At 38.7% G+C, this 20,726-nt stretch overlaps 1 protein-coding gene across 2 annotated transcripts in view; it reads right to left on the bottom strand.

Annotated features, from left to right (window-relative positions):
• The window catches only part of gba2 (glucosidase, beta (bile acid) 2), an 80,611-nt gene that overhangs the window by 4,599 nt on the left and 55,286 nt on the right, over positions 1–20,726 (bottom strand). Inside the window, exons 13-17 of one of the 2 annotated variants that reach the window (XR_011353428.1) lie at positions 13,992–14,098; positions 10,612–10,754; positions 9,053–9,168; positions 2,536–2,727; positions 164–291 (exon numbers count right to left, since the gene is read on the bottom strand). Coding sequence is in view for 1 of the 2 variants with exons in the window: in XM_069924210.1 (XP_069780311.1) it covers positions 2,536–2,727; positions 9,053–9,168; positions 10,612–10,754; positions 13,992–14,098 (558 nt within the window). In the remaining variant the exon portion in view is untranslated. The remainder of the gene's footprint in view (positions 1–163; positions 292–2,535; positions 2,728–9,052; positions 9,169–10,611; positions 10,755–13,991; positions 14,099–20,726) is intronic. The other variant, XM_069924210.1, reaches the window with a different exon arrangement.

Below are 20,726 nucleotides of genomic sequence, written 5' to 3'. Positions count from 1 at the left end.
ATTTGAATGGCAATAAATTAAGAGATGGGGAAGTGCAGAGAGACCTAGGGGTACTTGTACACCAGTCTCTGAAGGTGAGCATGCAGGTACAGCAGGTGGTTAAAAAGGCAAATGGTATGTTGGCCTTCATATCAAGAGGGTTTGAGTATAGGAACAAGGATACCTTACTGCAGCTGTACAGGGCCTTGGTGAGACCACACCTGGAGTATTGTGTGCAGTTTTGGTCACCTTATCTAAGGAAGGATGTTCTTGCAATGGAGGGAGTGCAGAGGCGATTCACCAGACTGATTCCTGGAATGACAGGAATGACTTATGAGGAAAGATTGCGCAAATTGGGATTGTACTCGCTGGAGTTTAGAAGATTGAGAGGGGATCTCATAGAGACATATAAAATTCTGGCAGGACTGGACAGAATGGATGCAGATGGGATGTTTCCAATGATGGGAAAATCCAGAACCCGGGGCCATGGTTTGAGGATAATAGGCAAACCATTTAGGACCGAGATGAGGAGGAATTTCTATACCCAGAGGGTGGTGAATCTGTGGAATTCATTGCCACAGAGGGCAGTAGAGGCAGGTTCATTAAATATATTTAAGAGGGAATTAGATCTATTTCTTCAGTATAAGGGTATTAAAGGTTACGGAGAGAAGGCGGGGACGGGATACTGAACTTTAAGATCAGCCATGATCTCGTTGAATGGCGGAGCAGGCTCGAAGGGTCGAATGACCTACTCCTGCTCCTATCTTCTGTTTCTATCATCTTTCCCCTCTTCCACTCCTCTGTCTGCTCTGGCACTCTGGTTCCCATCCCCCTGCAAATCAAGTTTAAACACCACCCCCCACCCCAGAGCAGCACTAGCAAACCTTCCTGCAAGGATATTAGTTCCCCTCCAGTTCAGATGCAAACACCTCCCTGTTGGAACAGGCCTCACTTTCCCTGGAAGAGAGCCCAATGATCCAGAAACCTGAAGCCCTCCCTCCCACACCTCATCTTTAGTCACGTGTTAAGTTGCATTATCTTCCAATTTCTAACCTCATTAGCATGTGGCACTGGTAACAATCCTGAGATCACAACCCTGGAAGTTCTGTCCTTCAACCTAGCATCTAACTCCCTGAACTCTCCTCGCAGGACCTCCTCATCCTATATGGACCACAAATTCTGGCTGTTCACCTTCCCTCCTGAGAAGGACGTGAACTCAACCAGAGATATCTTGGACCCTGGCACCAGGGAGGCAACATACCATCCAGGACAATCTATCTCTTCCACAGAACCTCTTATCTTTCCCCTTTGCAGATTTCAAGGAATGGCATAGAAAAGGTATTCAAAGTTTCAAGGATCTTTTTATTCAAAATAATTTTGCCTCTTTTGAACAATTATCAGCCAGATTTAATTTTTCCAATCAGCACTTTTTTTAGAGATTTAAAAATTACGTATTTTGTTCAGTCCAAGCTTTTGAATTTTGTGTGAATTTCTAATACTAAGACTCTTGATCAGTTTTTAAATATTCAAATTCATGATGGATTAATAGCATGAATTTATAATAATTTACTGGACTTAAATTCAATCCCAATGGCTGGGATCAAAAAAGATTGAGAAAGAGACTTGATCTTAACTTTTTCAGATGAAGATTGGTACTCTACTCTCAGCTTGATTAATGATTTCTTATTTTGTGCAAGATATTGCTTATTACAATTTAAAGTGGTCACAGAATTCATACATCTAAACTTAAATTATCCTGTTTTTATGCAGACATTAATCCTTCTTGTGAGAAATGTAAAATTTTCAAAACCTCTCTGATTCATATAGTTTTGGAATGCCCAAATTTAGAGAGACTTTGGAAAAAGATTTTTCAAACTCCATCAACAATTTTCAGGATCAACTTGGAACCCCGTCCGTTAGTTGCTCTGTTTGTTTTTTTTCCTCACGACTTAACTGTCCCCCTAACTATGGAATCCCCTATCACTACAGCTCATCCTTTCTTTTCCCTTGTTAGCCACATGATTAGACTCTGTCAGAGATTGCCATGGCTTGTCCCTGGTATGTGCCCCATCTCCCCCACCAGTATCCAAAATGGTATACTTATTATTGAGGGGAATGGCCACAGGGGTGCCCGGTACTGCCTGACTGTTACCCTTCCCTCTCCTGACTGTCACCCACCTACCCTCCTCCTGCATCTTAGGTGTGATAGTGACCCTGTCGATCACCTCCTCTGCCTTCCAAATGATCCGGAGTTCATCCGACTCCAGCTCCAATTCCTTAACTTGGCTTGTCAGGAGCTGCAGGTGGATGCACTTCTCGCAGATGAAGTTGTGAGGCATACTCCTATCTATGCCTCTCAAAACTTTGAAAACTTTTATTGGGTTTTCCCACTGCTTCTAACACTTCAGAGAAAACAATCCAAGTTGGTTCAACCCTAGCACATTTTCTTCTTTTCCTTTTAGTTATTCAAGTTAAAAGCTCACTTACACTACACATTTTACAGAAATAATGTGCACACTGTAACTGAGATTTTGAAATTACATGTTTAAAACTCACCTCTTGTATCATTGTGGCGGCCAGACCATAGACCACTCCAGTCCAAACCTCATCTGACTGAACACTAGATGTGTCTATTGTTCCATCAGGTCTCATTCCATTTACTGCTCCCATTGTTCCACTGGCAAAACTCATTACATTCAAATCAAAGATTGTCTTCAGTGCACATAATACATGAGATTTTGGAAATACCTGTAAATATTAAATAATGTTTATTTTAATGTACAATTATAGATCTCAATAAGAGACCTCAGTAAATACAACAGATATTATCACTTTCAGGCATCTAAAAGCATACCATGCACAGAAATAAAATGGTCATTTGCATAATTACCAGTTTTTTTTTGGATTTTCATTTTAACCAGTCCACATCATAAATTACAACCAAAAAAAAAAATCAACCAACATGTGCTCAAAAACCAATCTGCTGGAGGATCTCAGCATTCCTGGAGAGAAATGAGTTCAATCAGCAGGTTGGCTTTTGCTCTAGGTTCCAACATCTGTAGTCGCGCATCTCCAATTTGAGCACTAAAATTTATATTTCATCACTGATCGGCAGATGTCAGGAGTTTACATCAGGAGCACGAGTACGAACTTCAGATTAAAAGGCATTGAAGGGTCCAGAGTCAATGCAACAATCGAAACTTAGTACTGATACACAGCCCAGCTGTGATATACAAGTGTAATTTATGCACAGTCAAATGTGAGGGCATTACCCAGAATAGATGCAGGAAGACAATAAACATGTTAACCTTAAACTAGGGAGGGATTGAAAAGATGGAGGATGTGAGAAATAAAACTGAATCAAAGGTGATTGTTCCCAGGCAAATAATATGTTACATCTCAGGATCAAGGTTTATGTATCAAGAATTAGATCTTCTGGAAATGTTTCAGCACAAAGTGCGTGCTTTGGAAACTATAGGAAGACATTCCTGGGATGGGGAAAAGGGCACTGTTTCAAATAACATTAAAATTTAAAAACAGTGTAATATACTCTATGGAATACCTTACAACTGAGTCAATTCCTTGTGAAGATATACAGGTGCTCCTCAACTTACGACAGGATTACGTTCCAGCAAACCCATCGCAAGTTGAAAAATAATGACCTCCAATTTTTTTTTCAATTAAATTTTGAATACCTTTCTTCTACACTGAAAAAAAAACAGCTGGGCATGAAAAATGTTTGAAGCATTGAACTAAAATTAATTGCCAAATGGTGAGGATGCTAAAGAGACACAGTCATCAATTTCACTCGTTCGTGTGATCACAATAAAGAATGCGTGGTTGAGGCATCATCGTGAGAGAATATGCTATACCATACTCTCATGCAATGCTGCCATTGTCTGCAATCGTGAGAGAGTAGTGCACTGCATAGCGCAAGCACGGAAAAAGATCAGAATTTGAAAATAAAGCATGGGTTCGAACCATCATAACTTTGAAAAATCCTAAGTCTCATCATCGTAAGTAGGGGAGCACCTATATTATCATTCTGTTGCACAAGATTAACCAACAGCTATTAATAGCAAATTCCAGCAGTTCTTCAGCTGTACTCACCATTCATACATTGTTAGTATGCAGGCTTTATATACATTAACCACTTTTTTTTTAAATTATAGAGAATGCTGAACTGCATCACACCAAACTTACATTTTTGTATGTAGGCAAATGTAGGGCCTTGCTGGCTAAGATGTATTCCCTTTATATAAAGGGTGACAAGGCTGGGACAGTCATTCGTAGATGACATCTAAAACTCTCTCCTTATTGTCACAATTTTACAGCTTGTTATGGCCCACCTTCAATCAGAATTTATTGCCAAGCTAACATATCATGAAATTTATTGTTTTGCAGCAGCAAACACAGTGTAAATATTTAGGTGGAATAGATCGAATTCTCTGAACTTGGAATAAAATATGTGATGGAGGATACAGAATTGTGTCCCTCCCCCCCCCCCTTCATTTTACCACAGAATCTCTTCACAGTCTTCCCAATGCATACATCTGAATGTTTTTGCACTGCCTCAGAAGTTGACAAGTACAGTAGCAAGGGATAAAATCTCACGAGTTACCAGAGCATTGCAGATGCTCTTTGCTGGCAGAACCCAATTTAAATTTAAACCCAAAAAAATGAACGTTTCAATTTTTGACAATTATATTTTCCTTATGAAATGAAAGCAGAGCGATTCCAGTTGAGACCAATATCAGCCATGATCTAACCGAACAGGACTGTTAGCAACACCTTTGATAAACAAACATTGAGAAAATAAACAGGGAAACGCATCATATTACAGCAGTGCAAGGTTCCCTGCAGGGAAAATACTGTGATCGATTATGCACTCTGTCTTTAATAGAAATCAGAACACAATTAGAAATAAACTCATATTTTAGTTTTAATTGCCACAATGTTTCCTAGACAATTAAAGCACTGAGTTTAACTTGAACTAGTGAAATTAGGAAATACAGTATAGAAACACAAAAACTGCAGATCTCCAGAATAGTGATCTCAGGATTGCCACCCATGTATGTGCTAGTGAGGTTAGAAATAGGAAAATAGTGCAGCTTAGCTCATGGCTAGAGATGGTGCAGAAGGGAAGGCTTCAGGTCTATGGATCATTGGGCTCTCTTCCAGGGAAGGTGACACCTTTACCACAAGACGGTACATATCTGAACAGGTAGGGGAATAATATCCTTGTCAGAAGGTTTGCTAGCACTGCTCCAGGGGGTTTAAACAAAATTTGCAGGTGGATGGGAACCAGAGTGACAGAGCAGACAATGGAGTAGAGGAGGAAAAAGATTTAAAGTCTGCATATAGAGACAAAAATCAAAGGGTTTTGCATACTGGAAATAATGTCCTCAAGTGCATCCATTTCAATGCATGGTGCATAGGAGTATTTTGGGAAAGGCAGGTGATCTTAGAATAGACTGGCACACGGAAATATGACATTGTGGCCATTAATGAAACTTGGTTGCAGGAGGGGCAGGACTACCAGCTCAATGTTCTGGGATTGTGTTGTTTCATATGCAATAGGGCAGAGGGATGAAGAGGGGAGGAATAGCATTGTTTGTCAGGGAAAATATCACAGCTCTACTCAAAGGCAGACTAGTTGTTTTTCTACTGAAGCTACTAATAGGGTGGAACTGAAGAATGGGAAAGGTATCACCACATTAACGGGGTTGGATTATAAACCACCAAACAGTCAGAGAGAGTTGGAGGAGCAAATCTGCAGAGAGATAGCAGACAGCTGTAGGAAACAAAGTTATAAGAGTAGGTGATTTTAACATTTCACATATTGACTGGGATTCCCATTCTGTAAAAGGGTTGAATGGCTTAAACTTTGAAAAATGTGTTCAGGAAAGTTTTCAAAATCAATACATCATGATAACAATTAGAGAGTGCAATACTGGATCTCCTGTTAGAGAAATGAGAAAGGGCAGGTGACAGAAGTATGTGTAGGCAAACATTTGGGTCCCACGATCATAATAATGTCATTAGTTTCAAGTTAATTATGGAGAATAGGTCTGGGCCTCGGGTTGAGATTCTAAATTGAAGAAAGGGTTATTTTGAGGAAACTATAAAGGATCTAGAAAGTGTATATTGGGTTAGGTGGTTTTCTGCAAGGATGTGCCTTTAAAAGTTAAATTATGAGGGTAGAGTTTGTATGTTCCTTTAAGAATTAAAAGCAACGTTAACAGGCATAAGGAACCCTTGTTGGGGGGGGGGGGATCTCATTAAGAAGAAGAGGTGCACAGCAGATATAGGCAACAAGAGCAAACGAGGTACTCGAGTATATAAATAAAAAAGCAGAAAAATAACTAAAAGGAAAAAAGGAGGGTTAAAAGACACGAGGTTGCTTTGGCAGACTAGGTAAAGGAAAATTCGAAGGGTTTCAATAGGTATCTTAAGAGAAAAAGGGACAAAATAAGTCCTCTTGAAGATCAGAGTGTTTGGCTATGTATGGAGCCAGAAGAGATGGAGATTTTTTTTATTGCATCTGTATTTACTCAGGAAACTGGCAGAGTCTAGCGAAATGAGGCAAACCAGCAGTAAGGTCATGGAACTCGTACAGATTCAAGTGGAGGAGGTGCTTGCTGTTTTAATGAGCATAAAGGTGGATAAATCCCCAGGGCCTGACAAGATATTCCCTCAGACCTTAAGGAAGCCTTGCAAAAAAATTGCAGGACACCTGGCAGATATATTTAAAATGTCCTGAGTCACAGCTGAGATATTAGAGGATTGGAAGGTAGCTTGTGTTGTTGTTTAAAAAAAGACTCCAAAAGTAATCCAGGAAATTATAGGCCAGTGAGTTTGACTCACTGGAAGGTGTTCTAAGAGATCAGATACTCAAGTATTTAGATAGTCAAGGACTGATTGAGGATAGTCAACATGGTTTTGTTCATGCCAGGTTGTGATTAATGGAGCTTTTCAAGGAGGTTAAAAGCTGATGAAGGAAAGGTTGTGGATGTTGTCTACATTGACTTTAATAAAGCCTTTGACAAGGTCCTACATGGGAGGCTAACCAGGAAGATTGAGCCACTTGACATACAAGGTGAAGTAGTAAACTGGATACATGGGAGAAGCCAGAAAGTGGTAGTGAATGATTCATCGTGTACCTCAAGGATTGGTGCTGGTACATTGTTGTTTGTCATCCATGTCAATGATCTAGACAGATGATAAGTTGTTAAATTGGATCAGCAAATTTACAGATGTCACAAAAATTGGGGGTGTAGTGGACAGTGAAGACTTTCAAAGCTTGGAGAGGGATCTGGACTGGCTGAAAAATGCAGAATGGAAATACAGATACATAATCCCCTAAATGTAGTGTCACAGGTCATTAGGATCATAGAGAGAGAGTTTTTTGGCTCTTTGGCCATTATATATCAAAGTATCGTGTAAAGGAGTTAAGATTTTATGGTAAAATTGGTTAAGACCAAATTTGGAGTATTATTTGCAGTTTTGGTCACCTACTTAGAGGAAAGAAATCAATAAAATTAAAACAGTCAGAGAAGATTTACAAGGAGGTTGCTGGGACTTGAGAATCTGAGTTACAGAGAAAGGTTAAACAGGTTAGGGCTTTATTCCCTGGCACATAGAAAAATGAGGGGAGATTTGATAGAGGTATTCAAAATTATGACAGGTATACAGGGTAGTTAAAGACAAGTAGGGTTTTTCCAGAGTTTAGGAGAGATACAAACCAGAGGACATGGGTTAAGATTGAAAAGGGAGAAGTTCAAGGGGAACACAAGAGGGAATTTTTTCAGAGAGAGTGGTGGTAATATGAAACAAGATTCCAGCTGAAGTGGTGAATGCAGACTCAATTTTAACATGAGAAAATTTGGACGGGTACATGGATTGGAGGAATATGGAACAGAAGCAGGTCTGTGGGACCTGTTTTCTGTGTTATGTTCTCTCTGGAATGTTGAGTGAACTAAGAGAAGCTGGAGGGAACTCAGCTTGAGGAACAACACATCCTATTCCGCCTGGACAGGCTTAAACCCAACTGTACAAACACTGAATTTAACAGTTTGAAGTAATTCCCACCTCTTATCTGCTTCCAGCTCTTTACCTACTCCCATTCTCAGTTTCCTCTCCCAGTGTTCTTTCCACTTCTCCCACCATGTATCCAATCTTCCCATCTTAGCTCTCCCAGCCTACTTTTCATACTTGATATATCCCTGACTTTAGTCCTGATCCAAAACATTGTCTGACCATCTCCATGGATGCTCCCTGATCCACTGAGGTACTCCAGTTTCTCATCGTCATTGCAAACAATGCACAGTCTTTTTAAACAAAATCCTAATATGTTCTGCACAGAGTACAACATTTTTGATGAAGTAACGGTTACACAGTTAGCGTAACGTTGTTACAGCGCCAACAACCCAAGTTCTAATCTGGCACTGTCTGTAAGGAGTTTGTATGTTCTCTCTCTGCATGGATTTCTCTTGGGCACTCTGGTTTCCTCCCACCCTTCAAAAACATACGGGGGTTGTAGGTTAATTGGGGTATTTTGGCAGCATGGGCTTGGAAGGATCTATTTCTGTGCACTATGTCTAAATTAAACTGAAATTCAACATAATTGCAGAGACCCTTACTGAATATATTTTTAATTTTATGTTAGTCCATATACTCTTCAAAACTTTTCATTAAACTTTTCCTGAATTACCATCTTGAAGTTTATAAAGCATTGTCAGTTTTTTTATGTTGTCCTTCAAATTGTCTTGCCATTGTCTTACTCTGTATTCAGCAAACAGAGAACCATAAAACAATTGAATCCAAGAATGTTAGTTACAGGTATATACAGTATAAAACAAAGTACATACATTGTCCATTCAATAATTCACTCCCACAGTTTTCTGCAACGGTCAAGGTGACGAGGATAAACTTTTGTGAATAAACACTAATTTACAGCTGAATACTCAAATGCTCATGGCAAAGAAAATGAATAGTTAATTTTATCCTCTAAAATAAACATCTTATAGTGTTTGATTATACAATTCAAATTCATTAGGTTCAATATAATTACCTCATATTCACCATCTCCTAAGCCACAGGCACGAACAAACCACTGTCCAGCACACTGGTCTGACATCACACTGTTTGAGTAGCAATTTTTGCTGCAGTCGTAATTGTAGTATTTACCTACAAGATTTCCAAAATTCTTATTCAGTTGGAGATCAAACAAAAGAATTCCACTTCAGCCAACTTGGGACTGGATGTTGCTGGCTGTTCAGCACTTAACTGTTGGCATTTACTGCTATAAGCGTCATGAGGTTTGGACATTCCATGCAGGTTCAAGCAATACTAACAAGCTCTGCCACCAATTTCCCAACAGAGCTCCACTGCTTAACCCCTCATAAAATCAGACAGTGGAGCTTTATGGATTTATGTCATTCTGAGATGGTGTAATAAATTAAATGGTATAGGATTTGTAGCACCATTTGTTTCAAAAGTGACTTAATCTCTCCAAGACAAAATAAAACTCTTTGCTTTGGGGTAAAGTAATATATTTAGTTTTACATTTTGTATTTAAGGTGATTTTAACAATAACTTAATGGTTCATCAATTTTAATAATATGAAATGTCTAGAACATTTCAAAGCAGAAAAATAAAAGTTTATGTTTGACAGAGTGCAGTGCAGGGAGACAGAGTTTAGCAGTATGTCAAAGATTTTCTCAGTAGTTTTAAAAGCATGATTTGTTCTGATATTACATGGCCTTGTTATTTTGCATGTAGCGCTGACATAGTGTAGAGTGTAGAGCCTTCCTAATCAGCACTAGGAGACCCTCGTCCAATACAAGAAACAAGCTGCACTCAAAGATCCAGGCTTTTTTGATATTTACAACACCAGTTTGAGAATCTCACCTACAATTACTGCATTGGGTATTCAGCAAGTTTTGAATAGAAATATTTCCATTTCCAAAATTATAGAAGAATTAAAGATTTCAAAATTATACAACAGGTAAAAATTTTTTATAGAAGACAAAAAAATTTTTAAAGAAGCCTTTCTTCCCATTTACCTCTGGGTAAATATAGCATCTGCATTTACCAGTTTTTTTTTTAATGGCTTTTAATTAATTTTTCATGAAACAAGTCTGGAATAAGCTGTCTGATCCACTGGATTTCAATCATACTGCCTCAGTCCAAATTATTTTTACACACCAAAAACTTTTTTTTTTTTTTTAAATAGGCAGGAGCAGACTGATCCAAATATGTAAAGGAAAAGAAAATACGTGAGAAAGCCTATTTATAAATTAATCCAAAAATATGTAATGTAAAACTTTGGTATTAAGTGCTAACAAGATAATTTTGCTGATTTAGCACCATCTTCAGTGGCAGATGCAGCAAAGAACGAGTTGAAGAGAAGCCCAAAGAACACGTGTCTCACAGAAATATAGAATATTTTATTAGCCTATAATACTGGATGAGATTTCCGTCCTCCAAAAAAAAAAACCATCTTTCAATCAAATAATCTAGTCAAGAATCTAAACAGGGCTCATTCGGAATACTTGGCTTTTTCAAAATTAACTTTTTAAAATTCAGAGATAAAATACTGTAATAGCTCAGTTTACGAATAAAGGTTACCATTCCATAATATCTTCTCAAATGCTTCTTTTCCTCTTTTTAGTATATCTTTGTACTTTTTGTATTCGTTATCCTTTTTCAGGATTTCCGCCATCTTGCTCATAGCACAGACCGATGCCAGCCAAAGCCCTCCACAGTAGGCACTACAATGTGCACAACAATTGGAAAAAAAAAATCACTTAGGACTTGGGACACATTTCCTTACAGAACTACCCAAGTACTACTTTGATCATTATAGATGGAATTTTTTAAAATGTGAGCCAAAAAACTGCTGGAAATACAAAAGAATTCAAGCACAGTTAGTGCAGCTCTATGCTATTCCTGCACCAGCAACCCATGTTTGAATTGGGTGCTATCTGCAAGGCATTGGTACATTCTCCCCAAATTTGCGTGGGTTTCCTCTGGATGTGCCAGCTTCCTTCCACCCTCTGGCCAATGACCAAGTTGGATTAAAAAAAGACCGTTGATCTGAAATGTTAATTGTTCCTCTTCCCACAAATGCTGCCTGATCCAAGTATTTCCAGCACTTTTCTTTATTTCAAATTCCAGGCTCCTACAGTATTGCATTGACAAAATTTAAATCTAATTTTACATTCCAAACTATCAAGATAATCATGTTTTAAACAGATGATGTGATATTGCAAAGTACTGCCGTGTATAACAGGTGAAATTAAAATTCATACCCAAAATCTGACAGTGCAAATAAACCAAGCCATGAATGAAAATCATATTCAGCTTACTGAATGAAAGGATGCAAACAGGCTAATCAATACATCCACAAGTTTATGTGACATCCTCTTTCTTCGAGTGTTTTGGGACACTTTGCTGTGCGAAAAGGTCCCATCGCTTACAAATGCTAATTATCATCAAGAACAACAGAAATCAGTGAATACCGTTAGTCCCTGACTTATGACCGTAATTGGGATCGATTGGTCATAATTTAAGCATGTGGCTTAACGAGGTCTTAAAGCAATTAAAAAATATATATTTTCAACGAATGAACCTTTAATGTACAATGTAAACATATGTACAGTATATTTACTAAAGATACTCAATATACGAACTTCTAGTAAATAATAATCATTGGACTCGGGTGTCAGGCTGCTGCCAGGAGTGAGGAGAAAGTTATTGAAGAGATTCAGCATTATCAAAATGTAAAAGGTCGGAGGAAGAGATTCATCTTTTGAAAGTGAACAAATCATTGGTTAATAATACAAAAACAGTTGATTACAGAAAATAAACAAGAATTTAACTTGCAGGATCAGTAACGAACAATGCAGAAAGAGAAATTGCATTTCAGCAATGTGACAAATAATGTCATTTGAATCTTATTTATGACCAACTGCGGAAAGAAAAAGATGAGACAATCTGTTGCAGGGAAGTTTAAAGAGACTTGTTCATTAAAATAGGGAGGATCGAATAAATTTTCATAATTTGGTGTTACAAGTTCAAATTTTTCCTACAAGAAGCAGAATGCTGAAGAAAGGAAGAAAACCAAAGGACACACTGAAGAAGTACCTCATTAAACTTAAGCAGAAAATTGTATCTATTTTGTCTGAGGAAAATTTGAGGTTTACTGGTCAAAGTTTTAACTCAAAGATTCTGGAAACAAAGAAACTTTTATAAGTACAAACAGACTTTATTTTGTTGTTTGCATACTACACAGGGTAAGACTATTGATCCAGAGTGGTGGTAAAGATCACTTTTTTTTCAAGGCTATGTTGTTACAGGCCCAGAGGACCCCAAAACCCAGCAGCAATAGAAATTCACCAAGACAAATGGCTACTTAAATAAAAGTAGTTTTTAATTTTCTTTAAACATAAAAACAGGATCAAACTTTGTTATTACTGTTAATTTAACACCCTTCTAATTCTAAGTGCACAAGTATGTAATGTGTACAAGTTCAGAAAAGTTCTTTGATTCACAGTCCAATCTCACTTCTCATGCCTCGAAGTTCACTGGTATCAGGCAATTTTTGTACTGTGCACAGAATTTAACATTTATGAATTTTCAACAAGCTCTGGTACTTAAATGGTTACCACTCAGGAAGGTTCTTTTCGGTTTCAGAGAGAGATTAGTAGCTCGTTGGACACACACAAAATGATTCCTTCCGATCAGCCACTTCAGTGTCTTGCCAAAGAAAATTGCCCCATCAGGGTTTCCCAAATGATAACCTCTTCTTCTGCAGGTCACCAGAGTTCCTTTTGTTTCCCTTATTTCAGGTGAAACACTCTAGCCAGCCATTTCCTCTTGTATGGACCACAAAGGTTTTCAACAGGCTGAACTCAGAACTCAGAGTCCATCTTCAAAATGGGGTTTCAACAAGCTGCCAGCTTGCCAAGACTGCAGAAACCAGTTCTCTCTCTCTTTTTTAGAGAAAGCCTGTTTTGTCTCTCCTTTTTCTCTGCTTGCAAAACCACATAACCTTCTTAGAACAGCAAACTGCAACCAGACAGATTACGGCATCAGACCCAAGCTTGAGCCCGTTCATCTGTTGCTTCCAAAACAATAATCCATTTACACCTGCTTTTGAAATTCTTTAGCAAAGCAGTCTCCTTGTTTTATTGTCTTTGCAAAGGCTCTCGGTGCCTGCATGACTCACTTTCAGCAAAGCTCTTGCATTTTAAATGAGATCTGTTGTGTGAAGTGTTTGTTTGTTTAAGACATACGCTACCCCCACAATCTATCTCTTTCAAAAACAAATCTACATACTGTATAAAATATAATATAATCTGTTACAATGTGCTGGTAACCTTTGGCCTCATGAAGAAAGAAAATCTATATATTGTTTGAATGTTATATGTTTGATTTTTATTTGTATTATTGTGTAATTATTATTTAAGACATTACATCTAATTATTATAAGTAGGGACCAAAAATGAGTAATTTGTTTATTTACCTTGTTAGGTTGGCGTCCCATTGGTTCATCAGAGGCACCTGCGGGTTCATTTGACTTTACAAGGCATTCTTTGTTATTGTGCACATGTGCGAGTTCTAGGAGCATGTGCAGTGCGTTTGTGTATTAGAGTGCCAGTTGGAGCATGCATGGTAATGTATGACGCGATTCAGGAGCTTAATATAGCATATTATAAAACATGGTGACCTAGAGAAGGGTGAGTGAAACACTCAACTTTAGTTGACTATTAGCATTAATGTTACTCTGTATTCACGGAGCTTTAATGCAGATGTTATTTATAGTCATTTCGTCTAATGTTGAAGAAGATAATTTCAAGTGCACTTGTTAAATGTATTTAAATTCATCTGAATTTGTATTGGAAATAATTGCAACGTCACGAACAAGTGTCTCACTTAGCCTTCAAGTGACTATTTAATGGATTGAAGTCACTATAATGACAATAAATTACAAACCACTTTCTTACCTTGGTCCTGTTACAGCCCATCCATCGTATGTCTGGTCGGCATAGCCTGAGTTTTCAATAAGTCCATCCCCATCAGTATCAAACTTTAACTCTGATTCCATGGCAGCCTACAAGTAATAGTCATTGATGTAACATCCTCAGTTTACAACAACTGTTTATTGCCAAATTGATCATGTTCCTAATACTGCATTGAGAAATTATAAAACACGAACTCCAGAATTCAAAAAGGAAATGTGGATGATCTGGAATTCCTTCATTCTTTTAATGCTGGGAGCAAGAATACTAAATTACCCAATGTTTCTTATAAAAGATATTCTCAAGTTTCAATTATTTTTATTTAAGAAATGTTCATTGTTTTTCATTATGCAATCTATCCTTATCAATTTTGTCCTGTCGACTTTCATCTGCACTTCCTAATTAGCAAACATTAATTTCCCCCTACTGAAATTCAAATTATGCAATTATTATAACAGAACCCTCAAATTGAATTAAGAATATCATTCAGATTAATAAAAAGGGATTAAATTTTATTAGCCATGCAAGATTAACATAAAGCAACCTAAAGTATTTAAAGGGAAAGAAATAAATTTGAAATGCATTTAATAAATCAACAAAAACTCTTAACATCACCTTTAAATACACTAAAATACAATTTCATTCATTTAAAAAATTGTTTCATACTTTATTTCCATTTACTGCAAAGCAGAGTGACCATTGTGATTGATACTGGCCAGGGAAAAAAAAATTAGGTTTTCACCTCTAACGTTTGTAAAGTGTGAACTATAGATCTTATGGCAAAAGCACAAGCCTGGAGGAGAAGCTGCATTAAAATACAGGTAACAGAAACTGCATAGCTAACAAAATATTAAGGAAGAGTTAATATGTCAATACTGTACTAGGAAAGAGAAAAATTTGTTTTATGCCACAGAGAAGCTCCAAAAGTATGTTTAGGACAAGGGGATGAGAACATAGAAGATTACAGGACATTACAGGCTCTTTGACACACGATGTCATGCACCTTTATGATCAATTGAAACTTGGGTTAATGGAGACAAGTTGTTAATGGCAAAATTAGAGAGTGACACAAAAAAAAATTGTGTTACTAATCAGAGGCCCAGCTCTGCTCATGGGGGGGCGGGAATGGAGCCAGCACCCGACAACTGACTGGTAGTAAAAGTGGCCAGTTCTGAGATAAAGTGGGAATGTTAATGGAAGCTGAAGAATTTGATATGAAGTCTAGAATTCTGCAACATACCTATACAGAAAATCAGGTGTTGATTCCTTCAGCTTGCACTGGGTTTCAGTACAATAATGCATGAGGATACAAGCAGGTCACGGTGAGAATGGGATGGAGAATTAAAATGGCAAGCAATGGGAAACTCCCAATAACCCAGACATCACCAGTATGTTCTTCATCCAACCTAATATAGGTTAGGACTCTTGTATATCTGCGAGACCAAATGCAGATTCTATGACCACTTTCTGGTCACTTATGCTCTGCTGGTGGGTCCAAGCTTGAACTACTTGTAGCCAACCACTCCCACACAGATAGATCTGTCCTCAGCCTCATCCATTGCCAGGGAGAGGCTAAAAGTAAACTTGAGGAATTACACATCATTTTCCTCCTGTGCAGTTTTAAATCTAACAGCATGAACAGATTTTTTTCCTGATTTTTGGTAGCCCTCATCTCCACTTGATTCTTCCTTTTCCATCTCTTCTTTACCTATTCCTGTATTTTAAAAAAATCTTTCTTCCACCTTCCCCCTCCCCCCATCCCGGTGTTCCACGTTCTATCCTGTATCCTATCAGCTCTTAGTCCCTCCCCAGCATTCCCCCTCCCCCATTTCATTCTTGTCTCACTGAAGTGTCTTGACCAGAAACATTGACCGACCATGGATGCTGATTTGCTGAGTTCCTCCAGCAGCACACTGACCTTTCTCGTCTGTGCCAAACTAGTATTAGTCCCACTGACCTGCACCCAGTCTATATCCTTGAACCTGTCCAAATTTTTCTTGAAATTTAAAATTGAGTCCATATTAACCACTTCAGCTGGCAGCTAATTCCATACTCCCAGCACTTACTGTGTGAAGAAATTCCCCTTAATGCTCCCCCTAAACTTCTCCCTTTCACCCTTTAACCCACATCCTCTGGTTTGTATCTCACCTAACCTCAGTGGAAAAAGCGTACTTACATTTACTCCATCTATACCCAGAGTGGTCAGGTATGTATGATGTTATAAGAGAAATGGATGTTTTGCATCTGTATTTACTCAGGAAATGGGCAGAGTCTGGGGAAGTGAGGCAAACAAGCAGCAAGGTCATGGATTAATGAGGAGGAGGTGCTTGCTATCTTAAAGCAAATAAAGGTGGAAGAATTCCCAGGGCCTGACAAACTATTCCCCAAGACCTTGAGGAAGATTAGTGCAGAAATTACAGGGCTCTTAGCAGAACTATTTAAAAGGTCCTTAGCCACAGGTGAGGTGCTGGAGGACTGGAGGGTAGGTTATATTGTTCCATTGTTTTAAAAAAGCTTCCAAAAATAACCTAGGAAGTTATAGGATGGTGAGCCTGACATCAGCATCAAGTAAATTATTGGAAGGTGTTCTAAGAAATCGGAAATACACATATTTGGTTAGTCAGGGACTGATTAAGGACAGTCAACATGGCTTTGTGCATGGCAGGACATGTTTAACCAATCATAGTTTTTCAAGGATGTTTCCAGGAATGTTGATGAAGGAAAGACCATAGATGTGGTCTACATGGTCCCATGAGAGGTTAGTCAGGAAGGTTCAGTCACTCAGTATTTATGGTGAGGTAGTAAAGTGGATTTTGGGAGAAGCCAGAGAGTGGTAGTGGATGATTTCCTCTCTGACTGGAGGCCTGTGACTCGTTGTATGCCTCAAGTATCAGTGCTGGGTCAAGCATTAATTGCTCAACATCTCTCTTGAAATCCAATCCTCCAGATAACAAATTTACTTTTGTCACACAAATTGAACCAAATAAGAATGATACAAAACTTGTGTTCTTTGTTATACCCCAATATAAATCTCTTCTATGAATTGGAATGAAACACACAAGATCACTTGAAGGCCAACAGACATGAGAGCAAAGTTCAATGTTAATGGATGCAGCTATTCATTAATATTATTTGCAATGTTACAAACATGTCCCATGCAATCTTGATTGATGGGCCAAGTATCAAATAAAAATCCCTCAGCAATCAACACTAATTTTAAGCATAGGGCTCTAACTTTTAATACTTCTACAGAACTGAATTCAAAGCTTGACTGTGAATTGGGCCTGGATTCTAAAACACATTCTGAGAAACTTAACTCTAGCAGTACCAATACTCCTGAGAGTAAAGCCCTCCAAAAGGTAGTGGACACAACCCAGGACATCACAGACAAAACCCTCCCACCATCGAGAACATCTACAGGGAATGCCACTGTCGGAGAGCAGCAACAATCATCAAGGATCCACACAACCCATGACATGCTCTGATACTGGCATCAGGAAAAAGGTATATGTGCCACAGGACTCGCACCACCAGGTTCAGGAACAGCTGCTACCCCTCCACCATCAGACTCCTCAACAACAAACTCAATCAGGGACTCATTTTAGGACTCTTGTATTTTTTTTTAATTCACCCTGTATTGCAGGGTGGTTACAATTTTTAGGTTTATGTTTCTTTGCTTACATGTGTACATTACATTACTAACCAGTGGTAATTCTGCCTCACCCGCAGGAAAAAAATCTCAGGATTGTATGTCATGTATGTACTCCTGACAATAAATCTGAATCTGTAATCTGAACTATAATCCCATTTAATCAATCAGTCAAAGGTTTAGGTCAACATTCTCAAAAAGATGATTCAATAACTAAGGTTATAATGCAAAATGTTATTGTTGAGATTATCAGTTTTCAAAATGAACTGTTTTTTTTAAAAAAAGAGCAAAGAACACTATAGCACAATACAGGCATTTCAGCCCATATATTCCTCAATACTAAATCCTTCCTACCCTGCAACTCTCTATTTTTCTTCCATCCATTTGCCCAAGAGTCTCTCAAATGTTCCTAATGTTTCAGCCTTTACCACCGTCCCTGGAAAGGCATTCCAGGCACCCACAACTCTGTATCAAAAAAACTTACCCCTGATGTTTCCCCCAAACTTCCCTCCCTTCATTTTGTACACATGTCCTATGGTGTTTGCTATTTCTGCCTTTGGAAAAAGGTGCTGGTTGTCCACCTTATCTATGCCTCTCACAATAGACCTCTATTAAATCTCCTCTCTCCCTTCTATGCTCAAAGCAGAAAAGAACCAGCTCTGTTCACTTTGTCTCATAAGACTTATTTTCCAATCCAGGCAATGTCCTGGTAAACCTCCTCTGCACCCTCACTATAGCTTCCACATCCTCAAAGTATGGTTTCACCAGAGATTTATAGAGTTGCAATGTGACCTCTTGATTCTTGAACTCAATTCTCTCTATTAATGAAGCCCAACATCCCATAGACCTTCTTAGCTATCCTATCAACCTACATGGCGACCTTGAATAGATTTGGACCCCAAGGTCCCCATCCACACTCTTAAGTAACCGACCATTAACCCTGTACTCAGCCTTCTGGCTTGTCCTTCCAAAATGCATCACCTCACACTTAGCCGGATTGAACTCCATCTGCCACTTTTCCACCCAACTCTGCATCCTGTCTATATCATTTTGTAACCTACGACAACCTTCATATTAACTACAATCTTACCGACCCATCCTTCAGCTTCTTTATCTAGGTTATTTATAAAGATCACAAAGACTTCCAGAACAGATCCTTGCAGTGCTCCACTAGTCACTAACCTCCAGGCAGAATACTTTCTTTCCACTGCTACTCTCTTAACATAACATATAACATAACAATTACAGCACGGAAACAGGCCATTAGGCCCTTCTAGTCCGCACCGAACCAAACACCCCTCTCTCGTCCCACCTCCCTGCACAATGCCCATAACCCTCCATCTTCTTCTCATCCATATACCTGTCCAACCTTTTCTTAAATAATACAATTGACTCCGCCGCCACTATTTCTCCCGGAAGCTCATTCCACACGGCTACCGCTCTCTGAGTAAAGAAGTTCCCCCTCATGTTACCTCTAAACCTCTGCCCCTTAATTCTTAACTCATGTCCTCTTGTTTTAATCTTTCCTCCTCTTAACGGAAATAGTCTATCCACATCCACTCTGTCTATCCCTTTCATAATCTTAAATACTTCTATCAAATCCCCTCTCAACCTTCTACGCTCCAAAGAATAAAGACCTAATCTGTCCAATCTCTCCCTATACTCTAGATGCTTAAACCCAGGTAACATTCTGGTAAACCTTCTCTGCACTCTCTCCACTCTGTTTATATCCTTCCTATAATTAGGCAACCAGAACTGCACACAGAACTCCAAATTAGGCTGCACCAACGTCTTATACAATCTCAACATCACCTCCCAACTCCTATATTCCATGCAATGATTGATAAAGGCCAGCATACTAAAAGCCTTCTTCTTCACCCTATTCACGTGAGTTTCTACCTTCAGGGAACGATGTACCGTTACTCCTAAATCTTTCTGCTCTTCTGTATTCATCAATGCTCTCCCATTTACCACGTATGTCCTGTTCTGATTCTTCTTACCAAAATGAAGCACCTCACACTTATCAGCATTAAATTCCATCTGCCATTTTTCAGCCCACTTTTCTAAGCAGCCCAAATCCCTCTGCAATCCTTGAAAACCTTCTTCATTATCCACTATTCCACCTATCTTAGTATCGTCTGCATATTTACTAATCCAATTCACCACCCCATCATCTAGATCATTAATGTATATAACGAACAACAATGGGCCCAATACAGATCCTTGAGGCACACCACTGGTCACCGGCCTCCAACCTGACAGACAATTATCCACTACCACTCTCTGGCCTCTCCCTTTCAGCCAATGTTCAATCCATTTGACTATCTCAAAATTTATACCTAAAGACTGCACCTTCCTAACTAACCTTCCATGTGGTACCTTATCGAAGGCCTTACTGAAGTCCATATAGACCACATCCACTGCGCTATCCTCATCCACATTCCTAGTCACCTCTTCAAAAAATTCAATCAGATTGGTCAAACATGACCTTCCTCCCACAAATCCATGTTGAGTGCTCCAGATCAGACCCTGTCTATCCAGATGTTTATAAGTACTATCTCTAAGAATTTTCTCCATTAATTTACCTACCACAGATGTCAAACTTACAGGCCGATATTTGCCAGGCTTCCTCCTTGAACCCTTTTTAAATAACGGAACCACATGCGCAATGCGCCAATCCTCCGGCACTATCCCCATATCTAATGACATTTGGAAAATTACCGCCAGAGCCTCTGCTATTTCCTCCTTCACTTCTCTCAATGTCCTGGGGAAGATCCCGTCTGGTCCCGGAGACTTATCCACCTTTATATTCTTCAAAAGCCCTAAAACTACATCTTTTGTAATCTCTATATTCCCCATATTTACCCAATTTGCTTTTTTTATCTCACATCTCCCAATATCCTTCTCCTTAGTGAATACCGAAGAAAAGAAACTGTTCAATATCTCCCCCATTTCTCTAGGCTCCACACACAGTTTTCCGCTTTGATTTTCTAAGGGACCAATTTTGTCTCTAGCTTTCCTTTTACCATTAACATATTTGTAGAACTCTTTTGGATTAGTTTTCACCCTGC

This window comes from Narcine bancroftii, chromosome 3, assembly GCF_036971445.1.
Source record: "Narcine bancroftii isolate sNarBan1 chromosome 3, sNarBan1.hap1, whole genome shotgun sequence".
Taxonomy (NCBI): Eukaryota; Metazoa; Chordata; class Chondrichthyes; order Torpediniformes; family Narcinidae; genus Narcine; species Narcine bancroftii.
Note: the sequence above shows the minus strand (reverse complement) of the source record. Positions and strands in the feature narration are given on the sequence as shown.